We start from the raw sequence: 17,555 nt of genomic DNA, 5'->3' as shown, positions 1-17,555 counted from the left end.
ACTTAAGTATGGTCTTAACTAACTTTATGTTTCCCTTTGTGCCATACTTTACTAGTAGGGTACAATATGTGCAAATACACTAAAAAGTGTATGAACAAATGCATGAACAATAAATACCTACAGTGAACCATAGCTACCACCTATGAACACAACAAGAGGTTTTAACAGTTTCACTTTCCCTGCTGCTTAACGACGGTTCGAATGAATGCAAAGAATTATTTGCTTTTGTGCTTTCTAATCAGATCAGAAAATGTAACTGAATAAACTGAAAGCTCTGTGTAGCCACTTTGTTCAGAGCACCCCAACGCACAGAACTGCTAAGGGATTTGTGTTTTGTACAAGTTGTTTAGCTGAAGGGCAGTGCAATAATAGATATTGTCTTTTTTTAATATGGGTGAACTCTCTCTTGCTATTTCTGGACAAAAACAAACCATGTAACTACTTCTAGCACATTCCCTAATTCCACCACAAGAAGCAAATCAGATAAACCATACAAAATACATGATTTCACATCACCACACAACCTCATTATACCAGGATGTTCTGGTTTTAAAACTGCTCTTTAAAAGCGTTTTTATTTGTCAGAGTTTTAATACAGGGAAATACAGAGGTTGCACAAGATCTTGCATACCCAATACTCCATGACTGTCTGTTTAAATGCTTTTGAACTGACCCCAACAAACCAGAGTGAGCAAAGAAAGAATCCCAAAACTGCAAATGGTATTTTTCAAGTGGTACAGTTATCTCTCTCTCTTTCTCAGAACCTGAGCCAGCTTCTCCCTATGATCAAGTGCCCATGGCTGGGAGTACCTCTGATGTGAAAAATACCAGTGGTGTTTGGACTATGGACTATGAAAACAATTTATACAGGCTCTGATCACTTATCTTCACAGGGTCACTCAATGGTGTATTCATTAAACAAAGATTATGGCTATGGTGGATGAAACTTAAAAGCCAGTTCTCTTATTGAGAAATTCTGAGAAAGTGGGAGCGTAGGTTTGTGGTACTCTGTTACATTATTTTAAATCATTAAGCATTTATTTTAGCTTTTGTTTCCTGTTGGAGTAGGATAACCATTTCCCCCGTGCTTATATTTGTGGGAATGTTGCACACACCACTTGGTTTTAATTATTCTTTCTTATCAAACTATGCTTTTATGTTTAGTCTGGGGTTTTCCTTCATGATTTACTCTAATTCCTGACTTTGGCAAGAGTCACTACAGCTTTCTACAGAGTCAATACAGCTTTCATTCTTTCATGTTAATGAAATAGGTGGGTTTCTTCAATATTCTTTTTAGTCTTTATTAATTTAAACAACTTGGAGGTCTTAGCAGTTTCTTTGTTTTACGTTATTACTCAACTACAGATTCCAGATGCTGACAGCGAGCTGAAACTAAGTGACCATCACCTGACTTATTAAGTTAGCCACTTATGCTACAACTTCAAAACCAGAATTAACCGAAAAGTAAGTTTTCAATGCTACCATCTTCTTCCAAGTCATCTACAAAAGAAGGAGCAGACAACAAGATGAGAATCCTGCAGGTATCACCCACCTTTCTTGAGAACGGGTCATCCAGCCCTCTCCTCTCTTCTTCTCGACGACGCTCCCTCTCTTCTATTTCCATTTCTCTCTGACGTTTTTTCTTCTCCAGTTCTTCCAGTTTCTTGACGCGTTCCTGGTATTCCCGCTGCTCTTGCTCACGCTTCTCACGCTCGATGCGCTCCTTTTCCTCACGCTCTGCAGAGTTAGAAACACACATACACTCTATTACCTTTTCTAAAGCCTTTCACCTGGCTACCAGACAAAGCAATTCATAAAGAAAGGTGTGAGTTGCTTACAGTGCTTAAGTTCTTGATCCAACACCAAAGTTCCCTTTCTATTCTATTTCAGATATGAACAAACAAGTGGCCAGAACTCAAACTAAATGACTAAATTCAAAGACATAATTTTCATTACCATCCCTTAAATTATGTCCTTCTTTATTCTCTGGAAGAACGGGAGGCCAGGAAGCATCCGTTAGCTTTCATCTTCTCTTCCTCCTATACAGCTTTACCTTCATCTCTATGTGCACAGGTAAGCATTCAGAGGGTGCATCAGGTAAGATAAGGTACAGTATCTAATAGCAGTGAAGAGTTTTCACCACTGACTGAAAGTCAGAAGATTTCCTCCAATATCGTGACACAGGGAAACCAGGAGTTACCTACATACACATCTGGAATGGGTGAAGGATGCAAAGGACAAAATGATCACGTTTTCAATACCTTTGAGCAGCTGTTCTTCTCGTAATCGTTGCTCTTCCTCCTCCTTCTCTCTGTAGTAAGTAATGCGCCTCTCCTCTTTGCGCTGCCTCTTGCGCTCCTCCAGGCGGTTACGCCTCTCTTCCGCTAATCGTTCCTGGAACTGCTTGAGCTTATCCTGAAGCACACATGGAAACACCAGAACTGTAACATTTAAGAGCTAGACACTTACACAGATTGCTAAATAAAGCTGAAAAGCAAACCAACTGCAGCATATTAACTTTGCTGTGCTGAAGAAAAACACCTGCTTGCCCTTGCAACCTGTTCTGCAGTTGATTTCATACAAGGGAATATACTCCTATGTAGAACACAATCACCATGTACAATTCTAGTCCTTCACCTGCTTTTTCAGGAAAGGAATTACCTGAATAATTTATCTACACCTGAAGTTATACAGAAATTACCTATACTGTTGCAAAGAATCATATGCAGCTATTGAACTTAATACCTTGCTTCATGGGTCTTTTTTTAAACAGTTCTTGCTGCAACATGGCCAAATAATCAAAGCTATAAAACCTAGGAGTATTTCTTGGCTTTAATATTATTGTGCATATTATCTTATCCAAGTAGGTTCCCTCACTTTAGGGGAACATTTTATTACAATACCATAGCTCCTGTACCTCATAAACTGTTCGTCGTGATGCTTTGAGCCTGGCTTCAAATAAATCTCTATCCTCCAGCATCCTTGAGAGTCTGTTCTTGTGCTCAAGAGCTTTCTCACGCTCCAACTGCAAAGTGGTGATCTAAAAACAGAAAATACACAAAGTATTACACAGTAAAATCTTGCTATATATTTGTATTCCATCTACCTCAGCCACTAGGAATAATCTTTTCCTCTTTCAGATCTAAGGCAGAAGACACTGCTGCCCACTAGCACAATGAAACTGTGAAGCTAACACTTCACTCTTTACATCAGTTTCTTCCCTCGGATTGAGCTGGGGGAAGAAAGAAGTGCAAACCCCAGTATTTTTCATTCACCACTAATGGACTTTATCATCCAACAAAAACCATCTTACCCTTTCTTCTTCTTGTTGCTCCCACAGCTCCATATCATGCACTCTCTGCTCCTCATATGCAGTCTTTATTAAAGGAATTTCTTCTAAGCGCTTGGCTCTTTCAAAGTAGTCAATCTGAATAAAGAAAACACACCTTTAGCATGTCTCAATGCAAAGACCAGATCTTGGCAGACTCCAGCACGCCCCAAAGAAAAGCCCAATATCTGGAGACTTCTGCAATATGTACTGTTGTTACAGAATAACAACCATACTGGACCACGTCAAAGGTCCACCTAACCAAGAACCTGCCTCTCCTGCTGGCACTTAAATGCACTCCTAAGCAAGGATGCAGGAACAGAGACAGGCATGTATACAATACTCTCTCAACATTATCAATTTCCAGCTCCCAGCATTGCCTGTTTTGAAATTCTTTTGTATTTAAGTCATTGGTGGATTTCTCCTCTTGTTCTTTTGAACTCATAGAAGGTTTTCATATGCAACAATGTACTTTGGAAAGAGCTCCTGTGTCCATGGCTCACAGCACGAAGACCCACCTTCTACCTGCAAGTAGTTCTGAATATGGCTCCTACTAGTTTCCTGGTTCACTATTCCTTGCAGTCAGTGTAAAAACAACTGCTCCCCACCATCAGCTGTTACACCAGGTACACTCTTAGAGACTGGTACCACATCCCCCCTCTAGAAATCTTTCAGACATAGGGGTACTATTTTACACAGACATTTCTTGCACAGAAGCCAATCCGCATCACTGGTAATCCCTCCTCTCAAACTCCCAGTTCAACTGCATCCTGTCTTGAGGTACAGATCAGAGATGCAGAAGAACCAAGTTCTCTCTTCTGAGTAAGAACATTAAACTTGGAACCTATCATTCAATACATAAAGCTACAGATCTGGGCTAATTTTTTATGCTTTCCCTACATGAGATATTTCGTATCTATTAAACAGAACATCATTCAAAGACTCTCTTTTATCCCACAGCTGCTTTGCTGAAATTTTCCTGTGTGAACAGCTCTGTAAAAAGCTTTCTGGAGAATCCAACTTAGTTCCACTGATCAGATCACCCTTACTGTTTTGTTCATTTCAGAAAACTCCAAGAGGAACCCTAGCTTTGAATGCTTTTATGTTTTTATAGAAGCTGTGCTGATCTTTCCGAATAGATCCTATTTACCCAGGTGACTAATTCTATTGTTTAATGTATTTTCTGCTACTTTGCCCAGTGTGACCATCAGATTTATAGCCTGCAGCAAAAAGATCCTCACTGGAACCTTTTTAACTAATTTGCCACTTTCTAGTTATCAAGCCAGTTTTAAGTGACCTGAATAACCAACTGTAACATGTAACCTCTTCTTCATTCTTGAATACAGCTAGAAGTCCTGGGCACGTTTCACCTTGCCCAGGTTATGTATTTCTATTTACTATGACAACATGCTCCTTACGCTTTTATAGCCACTCAAGTTTCAGGCAGGTCCTCTTCTGCCATCTAGAAGAGCTCTAGCAGTGGCATTTCCTGTTTTAGTGAGGAATGCAACAAATCAATTCAGTTTCTCTGTAATGGCCTCAACTTCTTTCAGCATGTTCCAATTACAAGTCTCCCAACCAAGACTCAGCTCACAAAGACCTCGAGAATCCTTTTTCAAATCAACTCCGTTCATTAGAACACATTTGTGCACTGATACCAGAAACCCAATTGCCTTATAACATGTTTACCTTTTTTAGTGTGGAAAAGTAACATTTTCAACAACAGTATTATATCTAGGTATCTGTATCTCCACATAGGAGTTCATAAACACTAACTAAAGCATTGTATAGCCATGGGTTTGTACCCTTCGTGCTTTGTACCTTTTTCTCCTGATTCTTCAGCCGTTCCTGAAGTTCCTTCTTTTCTTTCTCCAGCTGTTCAACTTGTTTAGCCATAATGAAGTCAGGATCCAGTTCTTCAAGATCCTACAACCAAGTAAAGTTATCAAATGCAAAATAAAGCAAACTGGTTTTGCTGTTTTGCTGTTTCATTTATTTCAGCTTCTCTGCAGTTCTACCCTTAACTTTTAATTTGCTTCAGACACATTCTCAGTTTCTCTTCTGGAAGAGTATTTTATATTTTAAAGACTCTACAGCATTTGTATCTTTATTTCTAATTGAGACACAGTCCAGTTTCTACAAAACTGGATCTGCAGGCCTAGTTTGTATTTCTATACCATTCAACCAACCAAACATAAATGCCCAAACATAGCTGGATTTAATTCCTCCAGGGAAAAAAGGTCCCATCCAAACTCAGAAGTAAGATTTACTTAGACTCATTTGGGTTGGAAAAGACTTTTAAGATCATCAAGTCCAAGCATTAAGTGTCAAACTCTCATTTTTAAGAGACTGTTTCTAAGAGCAGTTACAGTTTAAAACTACATAAATGACATTCCAACAGCCTGGCAATATAACACCAAAAGCATAAAATCATAAAACATCACGTTTTCTACCTCAATGTCAATATCTTTAAATGCTTTGGCTCCCAGTTCGGTCTTTTTAATCTGCTCCAAGCGCTCCCGAACAGTCTTCTTTTTGATCTGCTCATGCTCCTGCAGGATACGCTCCTTCTCCCTCTCCTTCGCCTCCTGGCGCAGTCTCTCTTCTTCAGCCTTCCGCACTTTCTGCAACTCTGCCTCACGTTGTTCCAGTTCTTCCTTTTCACGCTGTATATTTAAGCTTTCCAGGCGCTCTTTTCTTTCCTCTATAGTCTGGCGACGTGCAAGAATACGCTGATGCTCTTTCCTTGAGTTCTTTAAGAAGGCAGTGACTGCCAGCTGATGCTGCTCCTCCTTCTCTTGCTGAAATGAAATTAAGAATAAAACAATGATGTGTAGAGTATCTCTTTAAAATGCACAAAGCACAGCAAATGCTTCTCAAAACACCCTCAGAGTTAGTTTTATTCTCCAAATGTGCCAACTGCATGGAAATAAAGCTGCAATGGCCAATCTAATCATAGAATCATAGAATGGTTTGGGTTGGAGAGGACTTTAACATCATCTAGTTCCAACCCCCTGCATGGGCAGGGACTCCTCACCCTAAACCATGTCACCCAGGGCTCTGTCCAGCCTGGCCTTGAACACTGCCAGAGATGGAGCATTTACCACTTCCCTGAGCACCCTGGGCCAGCGACTCATCACCCTCACAGTAAAGAACTTCTTCCTTATATCTAACCTGAAAATAATCACTTATCCAAGTGGCACACAAGGTAGTATCAACTGACAAGAAAGTTGTCTATAAAAGACAATATTCTGTAACACATCTGAGCTACGAGTTTCACTCCTTCTTCTGTCCAAAATTAGTAATATTATTACTAATATTTAAGAGTCTAACTGAACAAGGGGTGGGAAGCTCAACTGATTTTGTCTTTGCATGTGTCAGCAAGTCGAGCCCCACATAAACTGTATTACACCAAAGCTCCGTTGTTTTTAAAGGTTTTTTTCTTTCCAAACATGCTAACATAAAGAGAAAAATATCCTGACACAAAGCACTATCTGTGAGATGATGAAGAACAGATGAGTCAACAATTTAGATATAAACGTTGTATATAAACCCTTTCCAATTAAGTTATAAAAAGCACTACACTTCTAGACACGAGGCTGTTCTTTAAGCAGCCTCCTCACCACCTCCCCATTCTCCTCCAGAGAACCTATACAGATCTGTGTAGAGATTCAGGCTGGAGAGGTATAACTGTGCCAGCTCATGGAGCTGCCCATTTTAATCACCCCAGCAAGCAGCAAAGCACTGCAGCCTGAGCAGCTCACTGAACTTCCTCAGTCATGCTGCTCCTGAAATGTGACCTACCGCCAGGGTATTTTTAGTACTCTGTCACTTCTACAGCATTCAACAAAAACACTGATACACTTGTACTTCAGTGCAGATCTGAAAGCATTTAAAGATAAACAGAGGTGCCAGAAACTAAAGAATCAGAAGCTTTAGATGAATGCAATGGCTTTGTGAATCGTAACAAATCTGACAGATTTTTAAGTTTTAAGCACCTGAAAAATGTGAGGTTTTGACCTGAGTAACAAGGAAAAAAGTTATCAACTTATTCTGTAGCTTCTCTAACCACACAGACTGATGTTAACCTTGATACTGTACTCCTGTCTTACAACTGTAATTACTAGCACTTTAGTTTTATTCAGCTAATTGTACTAATATGAAGTATAAGACCATTTGTCATTTCTACCTATGAATGTACAGCTGAAGCATGTTTCTTCTTTCACATCAACAATCTAATAGCAATCACTAATAAAATCTTTTTAGGGGAAAACTTACATGGAAGTATTTTTATCTTAAACACTATAAAGGTGTTAATCAGGTGTATACAGGTGTCATGATATAGTCCTACTTGTGTGCTTGTACCTTAACAATGTTACTTAGTGTTGCAACCCCTATAAAGTATCTAACATGGACATCTTGCTATAAGCCTTCCAGATGGAAAAAGTATATGTTTTCTATTAAATCTTTCGCAAACATAAAGCAAAAGAAGGAATTACCACCGCTCTTTAAAGACAAGTGAAGGTTGAACTTGCCACAACCAAAGCATGCTGGAAATCTGAGACTGATTTTACACCTACAGCGCTCTGGAGAACCTGAAATGTGAGCTCATCCCTGAGTCCGACCTTGAAGCCACCAGCCCCAGTGAGGACAGGCAGTGAACAAGGACAGATCAGGTCTTGCGTTGTGGGATCTTTTGTTCATGTTTTTGGATTCCACCATGAAGTTACATTCCAGGTTCTTCACAACAGCAGTTTCTCCAGGAAGAATAAAGAAAGCAGGCTCTTGGATTTTCAAAAGTGCATTAAACAAATCCTGCCTCTGTAGGGCTATCTATGGGTAAGTTACTATTTGGTATATCCTAAACCTCATATATTCAACACTGGCAATATAAATTCAAGACTCTTGTGTACATTTTAAACTAACTAATTGGGTGCATTTAAGAATGACTGCTTCTTCATAAGCACAAACAGCTGAAAAAAATGAAATTAAAATCTGAGATAACAAGTTCATTACCATATAAGCTTAGTAACTAGCTTACATTTCTACTTTTATTTCCACAAGTATAGAAATGCAGCCCAACATTATTGTCCAATTAGATCAGAGACTGTTACCAGAATGCTCCAAAAAACAGAGCAACACACTTCTGAAAATAACCCATCCACAAAATGTACAAGGATTTGAGTAAATACCAAAATGTACCTACTCGGAGCCTTGCAATGTCACATTAAATTAATCATCAGATAGCTCACTGCCTCTCCTGTCAAGGAAAGCCAAACTAGTAACTCCTTCAATTATGATCTCACAACTTCAAAAGGTTGTCTTGCTAAACCAGAAAATTTAGGTCTATTAGACCAGATGACTATGTAACAGATGCAGAAGATACTTGGTCATTACTAAATACATTCATGTTACACTACATTTGTATACATTAACACCTCCAGGATCAATTGTTCTGAAGGGAGGGGACAGGCATAGCAATACTGATCACCACTGCACTGAGAACAGGTTACAGGAAGCAGCACTTGGTCAGACAAGCAAAAGGCTCCATAAGGGTAACAGATAAACATCACACAACCCACATGGGGGAAATGTCAGAACCTGTCACCACTTCAAGAAGACTTAAAAGTGACTTACCAGTAAGTGAGGAGGCTTAATGACTGCAAGAGCTTTAGCCAGAGCTGAGGACATAGCAGTCAACTGATTCCTGATCTGCTCAGAAGGCATGCTTTGTAGTTGAGGGCCTAGTGGAGCATCTTCTCTAGTGCTGTAATTCAGGTCTGAGCCAAAACTCAGTGTCCGGGTGGTATGATCAAGGCGAACCTTTGGAGGAAAAAATAGGAAGGATTGTATTAAACAATTTCTCTGTTGCTCTGCCTGTGAGCAGTATGAGTCAACAGATGCTCAAAGCAGAAATTACTCTGAATAGAAGTTTGTTTGATTTCCATGGTGTTTACAAAAAACCCACACAAACAAAAAGCATCACTGGAAGAGGCTGAACAACAGTTCTATCAAATGAGAGCACTGCATGACAAATTCTTTCCTCTTCCTCCACATTAGTAATACACCAAACAAGAATTCTGACTTTAACACAGACAATATCAACACATCTAAAATATAAGCCAAAATTGTGTGTTAACCAAAATGAATTAACTACGCTTTATCTAAAAACCTAAATGGATAAATACTAAGGAACCTCAACTAAAACCTACTTGTATCTCATCACCAGCTTAAACATTTCGTTACAGGCTGCCACTCTTTCAATACACACAACTTTACCAACAAGGCAATCTTCAACAGCAGCTGAAACATCTCAGACATCAGTGCACATTTCAGACACTGGTGGCTTCCTTCAGTCACTTGGTTAGATAAAAAACCACATTAGCAACTGCTCAACTCTTCAGTCTTGCACAACTAACGCAGCATAGCCAGAAATTTGCATCCCTATTTGTTAGACTTGCTTCAGGATATGCTGGATTCAATGACTGGGGCTCACAGGGCAAGTTTCAGCAAATTTCATTTCAACTTTTTACTTCTACTGGACTTTACATTAACAGTTGTTGACCTAAATCAAAAACAGACATCAAAATGTAAATAATCATCAGTTCTTAATATATTGTCACATTTTACTCTAGTTTATATCCATCTCTCAGAGCCAATTGTCTTCCTTGGGTTCAATGTCAACCAGATAGCTTTCATCCAGTGTAACACACATGAATCCATATATGATTCATATACATGAATCACAGAAGAACTTACTTGTAAGTCACAATGTCTGGCTGCATCAACAATATTGCGTTCCAGCTGGAAAGCATCAACAAAAGGAACCAGGGTGGCCAGGCGAGAAAATTCAATGCTTTGATAAATCTGGGCCACCTGAATGTGAACACAAGTATTAGGTGTTTTCCTTCAGTAAAAAAGAGATCAGAAATAAAGAGCTGTTGTATAAGCTATAAAGCTTAGTAAATTGCCAAGAAATTACTGTATACATATTAATACAACTGTAAATATTCTTTCAGGATTTTGTATCTGTGCTGTAGTCAAACTTAAGCTAAGATTCAAAGCCATTCTGAATGGCTTCTTTGTATGAAGGAGACTGGCAGCAGTAGCTACATACAGCTATGCTGCTAATTAGCCTTCAACTAGTTCTTTAGCACACCAGAAATAACACTGCTCATCACTTGTAATGAAAGCAGGTCAATGAAATGTGCATTTATACAACACCTAGATGCAAAAACCCCACTGAAATATCCCACCCAGAGCTTACTCCAAAAAACAGTCTGAAGAAATAATGGATTACCTTAAATAAGACCTCAGAGATCCATAATGAAGAAAATCTAGGCAAGATATTCCAGCACTGTATGCAACCACTACTAAGTACAGCTACTACAGCTGTATCTGAATGATGTACAAACCCAAAGACACAGGTCGTATACCCAAAAAAAGGTATTTCAAAATCACAAAGGGTTTCTATTTGATGGAAAATTTTTACTTCAGCATGGAAGTTTCCAACTTGATGTTCTTCCAAGGCATTTTCTAACTTCTGCATACTCGAGAACATACGTTTTCTTTACTCGTACCTGCTGCAGAAGGCGGAGGATGGTATTGTTTTGCAGGTGAGGCACATAGAGCTGCAGTTCAGGTTCCTTCTCAGCTTGGTCCTTCACCCAGTTCAGAACCTATCAAAATTCTGAAAAGTTACTCTATCTGCATCAACCCTTACAAACTTCACCATTAAAGTTTAAGAAGCGTGGTTCTTAAATACTTGCAGTTTTACAGCTCATGAAAAAACAGCACCTCTGTCCAGCTACTACACTGTTTTCTGCAGTGTATCTTTCGATCAGAACACTTTATAATGGATTCCTGACATATTTTGTATGAAGGCGACTGACAGTAGTGGCAACATTTACCACGCTGCTAATTTACCTTCAAGTTCTTTTTAGCACCTCAAGTCTCTTTGTTCCCACTATCAAAGAAAAAGAACGTGATGTGCTTCAGCAATTGCAGAATTTACATTAGCGCCATCAACATCACATTATTCTACCTCCCAATAATCTACATTTTAATAGTAAGAACAGTCACTGGTGTATTTTTCCACTTCCCACCAACCCTCCTCCACAAATCAATGTTAGTCAAGAGCAATTACTGTATACACAGAGCTATAAAACTTACCTTGCTGACACGGCTGCATAACTTGAGCGGGTGGAAGTCTACTTCAAGCCAGTTGTAAAGTTCTTTCACTTCTGGAACAACATATTGAACCACGTTGAACCTTACCTACAGGCAACAACAACAAAAAATGCAAAGATCTCAATAAATACAATTTTAACAAGTTATACTTTAAGAATTTTAAATTTAAGAAGTTAAATAGACACTACATGTACCTTTTAACTTCTTTTTTATTACAGCATCCTTAATGGCAGTGGCAATAACTCTACACTACACCACTTAACTATAGCTAAAAATGGAAAAGTAGACAAAAAACCATATAAGCAAGACAGATATTTAGACCAGAGTACTACCCTCAACTTCGCTGTTTCTAAGACACAGCCCTACTACACAGACGTAGGCCCACATCCAAACTCAACCCACATATCTCAGTTCATGAGGAAACTTCTGAAGCTTTAAATTCTGGTTTTAAGGCAAACTGGAGAAATATAAGAAGAATTAATGTAAACTGTAAAATGAACCTTAAATGTAAGTTACAGGTGTGCATGCAAATGACTGCAAGAAATTCATCATCCTCTGAAGATACCTGACTGTGACTGAATGCCTGATTTTGTTTATGAAGGTTGGAAGGAGGAGAAATACAGCCTCCCTTCATGTTAAGTTAAACATAAGATTTCATAATCACTTAAGCCCTTACAGTCTGATGTTTAATATCTGACCTGTGCTTATCCAAGATACATTTAAAACTTGGTTCAGTTAATCACACACCTTAGATTAGGGAAAAAAGCCCAAAGTTCTAGCTCACAGCCCTTTCAGAACCCTCAGACACTCAAAGGAACATTTGTTGCTTGGGTGACATAAGGGATTCAACTCCTTAGTGCACACAAGCATTGTGTTATTGCTGCCATTTCCAAACAGTCCTTCTTGTGAATCTGAAATGCTAGCACTATGCCCTAAGTCACACAGTTAACCATAGAGCTGTTGTAACTCGAGCTGCTGTCCCGTAACTAAGCAGGGCTCTAAAAGGAAAAGAAGAGGAACCAGTGGTTCAAAGCTGCTCATCTCAACACCACTACCTACCATATCATTTATGAGACTACCACGTGTAGGGGGGGCCTGAAGACCCAAGAGGGTTGCCAGACGTCGCTGTTTCTCCATGATGATCCCGTCCATATCCAAAAGACGGGCAATGTCCGTTCTCTCAGGAGTGATAGGAATGGACAAAGTGGCCAAAAGGACTCGAGTAGACATCCTGTTGACAAAGCATAACCACAAATGATGAGCTGCAAGAGAACATTAATTCCTTTTCACAGATGTGCCAACTCAAGAGAAGGAATGAGTAGCAGTCATGATGCACTGTGTAAAAATACCAGCACTAACAAAGAAGACACTGGCTGTGTGATAAGAGTACAGAATACAGTCTTCTTCAGCAACCAGGGGGAAGATTTTGATAACATCTTTTCATTACTTACATATGTGTGTATATACACAGAAATTATAGAGAAACTTAAGCCACCACTGTAAATATATCAAAATACTACATAATTAAATCTTCAGAAAGCAGCAACTTTAAAAACTTATTTCAGCTGCAAATCCGTATCAGTCATATTAATTGCATCAATTTTTACAATTTACTGTGCAAGTCAGATGTGCATTTTCATCTCAGAGATGGAAGGGACCTTAAAACTCATTCACTTCCAACCCCTTGCCACAGGCAGGAACACCTTGCAGTAGAGCAGGTTGCTCCAAGCCCCATCCAACCTGGCCTTGAACACTGCCAGGAATGGGGCAGCCACAGCTTCTCTGGGCACCCTGTGCCAGCGCCTCAGCACCCTCACAGCTCTGTTAAATGTCCTTCTTGCTCCAGGGTTCTTTAGAGGCAATTAGTACTGGCCACTTTAAGCAGAGCTGCTCACAGCAATACATGTCAACACCTTCTTCTGGGGTGCAATTTAGTTTATCTTTGAACTTACGTGGCTAAAAATAGAAAGTAAGATCACACGAACTCTCTTTCCCCACCTCTGCATCTCCTCTTGTGTGAGATTCTTTCGCATTTCCCTTGATAAGTGGTAAAGTCGGTGAAGTGTGGACGCATGGAAAAGAGCATTTCCTGATTTCCAGAAGACAGTTGAAACTTTGTGATAGTAATTTGCCATCAGTTGTGGTTTGGGTGGTTTCTTAGACAGCGCAAACAGCCCATGAATATCCTCCACTGCTTTGAAAGCTTCCTAAGTAAAAAACCAAACAACAAATACATACTTTAAGGAAGCTGTTTGCAACACCCAAAAATGGGGAAAATACACATTTTAGTGGTTTTATGGTTTTTCATAAAAATCACTTCTGTGATCAAACATGGATATAGTTTCCCTAAGAATACAGACATACTTGGAAATGCCTCACATGTAATTACTTGCATACCTCATCTGGAAACAAGACAACAGAGAACATTTCTCAAATTCACAAACCCCCCCAGAAGAGACAACCTTTGGCTTTTTAAGGAATTTCTCATTAGAAAGGCTGGTAAAGCAAAGCACCTTGGAATAATTTGCTTTGATAATGCTCTCCCTGGCTGGACAGTAATATAAGGCAGCAGCAATGCTGGGGCCCCAGGCCAGTAGCAGACATTAATGTGTACCAATCACCTCCCAGTGATGTAGGCTGCAAGAATGCAGAATGGCAAGAGGTGAAGGTGTCATCACCAACTTCTCACTTTCACAACTCAAAGTAACTTCAGATACTTTACCATTTACTACTACCAGCAGAAGCTTGGTCTGAAATGCTGTGCAGGAACACAGAATCATGGAATGGTCTGGGTTGGAAAGGACCTTAAGATCACCTAGTTCCAATCTCCTGCCATGGGCATGGATGCCTCACACTAGACCGCGTTACCCAAGGCTCTGTCCAGCCTGGCCTTGAACACTGCCAGGGATGGAGCATTTTTACCACCTCTCTCAGCAACCTGTTCCAGGGCTTCACCACCCTCTCAGTAAATAACTTCTTCCTTATATCTAACCTGAACTTCCCCTGTTTCAGTTTGAACCCATCACCTCTTGTCCTATCACTACAGTCCCTAATGAAGAGTTCCTATCCAGCATCCTTGTGGGCCCCTTTCAGACACTGGAAGGCTGCTATAAGGTATCCATGCAGCTTCTCTCTTCCAGCCCCAACCTTCTCAGACTGTCTTCACACAGGAGGTGCTCCAGCTGTGTGATCATCCTCATGGCCTCCTCTGGACTTGCTCCAACAGCTCCATGTCCTCCTTACGCTGAGGACACCAGAACTGCTCACAGTACTCCAAGTACATCAGACTACGTATTCAATATGCATGTAGTACCACATTCTAGATACTAAAACATTAGTCTTTAGCTTTTATTCTGTCTTTACCTTGGAGTATATACCATGAAATATGATCTGCGTGGAACAGATTCTGGAAAGGTTGTAGTCTAGAGCGTGATTTCAGGAGCCCTGCTGCATACCTGCCACAGCTCCATGCTGATAGCACTGTCAAGCTGCACCAGCCTGGTCTCCAGGTGCATGGACTGGCTGTCAGGGTTGTTGAGGTTGATTGCTGTGCTTTGGTTGTGATGACGCTGGATCTGCCCCAGGTGCATCCGCAGGTTATCGCAGAGTTTACGGAACTCAGCTTTGCGTGTGTACTGCAGGCAGAACTTGAAAGCTGCAAAACGAACAAGATAAAGGAAGCATGCTCAGTAATCATAGAATGGTTGGGGTTAGAAAGGACCTTAAGTGGTGACTCTGTAGTAGTTCTGAATGGGATTCAAGTATGTAAAGCAGTACATTTGAACAATTTTCATTTACAACTCAAAAACGTATAAAAGAAGATGCAATCTGTCACACATGATGAGTTAGTGACAATACAGAGCACTTCCAGTTTCACCTGGAAAAATTAAGATGTTTCCACATAATTAACCTGATCGAGTAAAGGGAATACTTTGAGTTTTTTTAAAATGTTCTGTTTTAAGCAGGGATTCCAGCTTCTATTTTGAACTAAGTGCAAATGAAACTCTGTGAATGGCATGAATTCAGGTTTTGGCTTTGTAAAATATAGGGAAAACAATTCTCAAATCATTTAAAGATGAATTAAGCTTTCAAATGACTGGAAATGACACAGGAAAACCAAAATTGTCTTTGTTCCTGTTAGCTCCTCTCAAAAATCTGTTTTCACTTTGCCATTCTCCCTCTGAATATTCTAAGGTATTGCTACCAGAAACAGGCACAAAAAGGAAGTCTTGACATTGCAGCACAAAGACTTCAATACACTAAAGCACCCAGAACCCATCTCACAGTCATCCTTCCTAATGTACTTGCAAAATATGGATCCAGGGTTAAAAATCTAAGACTCTTTTTCAAAGATACAGAGCCACAAGTTATACATACAAAAGAAAACATTTTTCTGCTCATCTCTCACCTTTTAGGAGAGATGAACATATAAGTATCCATTCTTCTAAAGTCACTTTTTACAGAATGCCAGATAAAAATCACACAAGATTTTGTCCTATTACCTTTTCCATAGTATTTTCCTAAGTTACACCTGTGTCAAAATTAAAAGTGCAAGTGCATCATGATTTTACACAAAAGTACCCTTTTGTTTGCGCTCATTTTGGAAGGTACCTGACACAGAACACATTAATGGAAGACACATTTGCTATTCTGGATAAAGTGAAAACATGACTAATTTTGGTCAGTAAGTTAGAAAAAATGAAGACACAGGACCAGTAATTCCCAAATTCTCAGTATGTCCTGGAAAAAAAACAACTTTCCTCACAATTTCTGTTACAAAAGTGTCCAGAAACCTGAGTGATCTTAGGAACCTATGTAATTTTAAGAGTAATATGTGTGTACCTACACAGACTTGAGAGGTTAACCTATCTCCAATATCCAAATAGAAATAACCATTCATTTTCTAGCTTTACAGGATGAAACACAGAAGTTCTTGACCTCATTATACTTAACGTTTCCATCTTGTGACTTACCTTGCTGCGCAATATCATGGTAAAGGCGTTCCACTCGAGAATTATTTCTGAGAAGATCCAAACATTGTCTGTACGATTCCCATAGAAATTTAACCCAGGGTGTCAAAAGCAGGCGGTCAGTGCGATCCTGAGTGTCTTCTCCACTCACAGCACTCAAAAGAACGCTACAGTTGAGGCAAGGAGGTAAAGAGGGGGGAAAAACACAAAGAAAAATAAGTGGCTTATTCTCCACAATCCTCACCAACTTCTCTTATCAAGATCCAAGGTCAGACTGGACAAATATGAACAGCTAATTTTGCTGCAGAGTCTATTTTTAAATTGGTCCCTCAGACTTCTCCCTTTTCCTTTAAAGCATGTAATTTTTCTTGCTAATAAGTTTTAAACTTTGGCACCTGCATGTATGACTGCCATGTACAAGCTCCAGAGGTAAGGGACATCAGGGGCTTTTGTATCCCTCACTTAAAAGCTGAAGGAAACTAACTCCAGGATTTTCACTGTACGTCTTTTAGATTCAAGTATCACTTGAAGTGTCTGTCTACTCAGACACCTTCCCACTTGCTGAAGCTTCCTTTCTGTCACCAGCAATGCTGCCAGAGAGAGTTCATTTCTTGTTGACATATGACATAAAAACATTGTGTGCCTTACAACCTGCAGACATCAAAACCTAGAATACCTGCATTAAAGCATCAAATCCTTTAAAAACTCTGACATGAAAAAGATGCTTAAAGATGCCAGAAGATGTGGTATCTTGCATTTAGTGGCCACAACTGCAGTCCCTCATTCACAGAAATACAAGATTGGAAAGGATTCCTGAGTCACTGAGACAAAACCAGACCACCCAGCACGACAAGCTTAAAATGAATCATCTTCCCTTCATTCGTAAAATCCTTTTTGAACTATGCTTCTAATATAAACTCTCAACTCCTGTAACTCTCTTCTACCACACTGCTTCTAGTTCTAATTTACTTCCTTGAGCAGTAGCACTACATACGATATGAAAAATGTATTTCACCAGTGCCTTCTCCAACAGATCAAGAAGTGAATCCAGCAAAAAAGTACAAGTG

The 17,555-nt window shown here is 39.6% G+C and overlaps 1 protein-coding gene and 1 non-coding gene across 2 annotated transcripts in view; both read right to left on the bottom strand.

The window, feature by feature from the left end:
- The window catches only part of EIF3A (eukaryotic translation initiation factor 3 subunit A), a 35,092-nt gene that overhangs the window by 10,596 nt on the left and 6,941 nt on the right, over positions 1-17,555 (bottom strand). Inside the window, exons 4-17 of the mRNA XM_061364219.1 lie at positions 16,492-16,655; positions 14,974-15,173; positions 13,517-13,725; positions 12,578-12,749; positions 11,501-11,605; positions 10,909-11,007; positions 10,088-10,204; positions 8,966-9,151; positions 5,782-6,129; positions 5,150-5,254; positions 3,314-3,427; positions 2,918-3,040; positions 2,262-2,415; positions 1,553-1,737 (exon numbers count right to left, since the gene is read on the bottom strand). Of these exons, the coding sequence (XP_061220203.1) occupies positions 1,553-1,737; positions 2,262-2,415; positions 2,918-3,040; positions 3,314-3,427; positions 5,150-5,254; positions 5,782-6,129; positions 8,966-9,151; positions 10,088-10,204; positions 10,909-11,007; positions 11,501-11,605; positions 12,578-12,749; positions 13,517-13,725; positions 14,974-15,173; positions 16,492-16,655 (2,281 nt within the window). The remainder of the gene's footprint in view (positions 1-1,552; positions 1,738-2,261; positions 2,416-2,917; positions 3,041-3,313; positions 3,428-5,149; positions 5,255-5,781; positions 6,130-8,965; positions 9,152-10,087; positions 10,205-10,908; positions 11,008-11,500; positions 11,606-12,577; positions 12,750-13,516; positions 13,726-14,973; positions 15,174-16,491; positions 16,656-17,555) is intronic.
- Positions 10,409-10,541, bottom strand: LOC133218134 (small nucleolar RNA SNORA19). The gene has a single exon (XR_009727063.1). It is a non-coding gene; the product is annotated as a small nucleolar RNA SNORA19 (small nucleolar RNA).

The sequence above is a fragment of the Neopsephotus bourkii genome, unplaced genomic scaffold, assembly GCF_033783945.1.
Source record: "Neopsephotus bourkii isolate Nb327-2 ecotype Australia unplaced genomic scaffold, CSIRO-AGI_Nbou_v1 NB_1189, whole genome shotgun sequence".
In the NCBI taxonomy this organism is placed as follows: Eukaryota; Metazoa; Chordata; class Aves; order Psittaciformes; family Psittacidae; genus Neopsephotus; species Neopsephotus bourkii.
The sequence above is the reverse complement of the archived record's forward strand: the minus strand, read 5'-3'. Positions and strand labels throughout refer to the sequence as shown.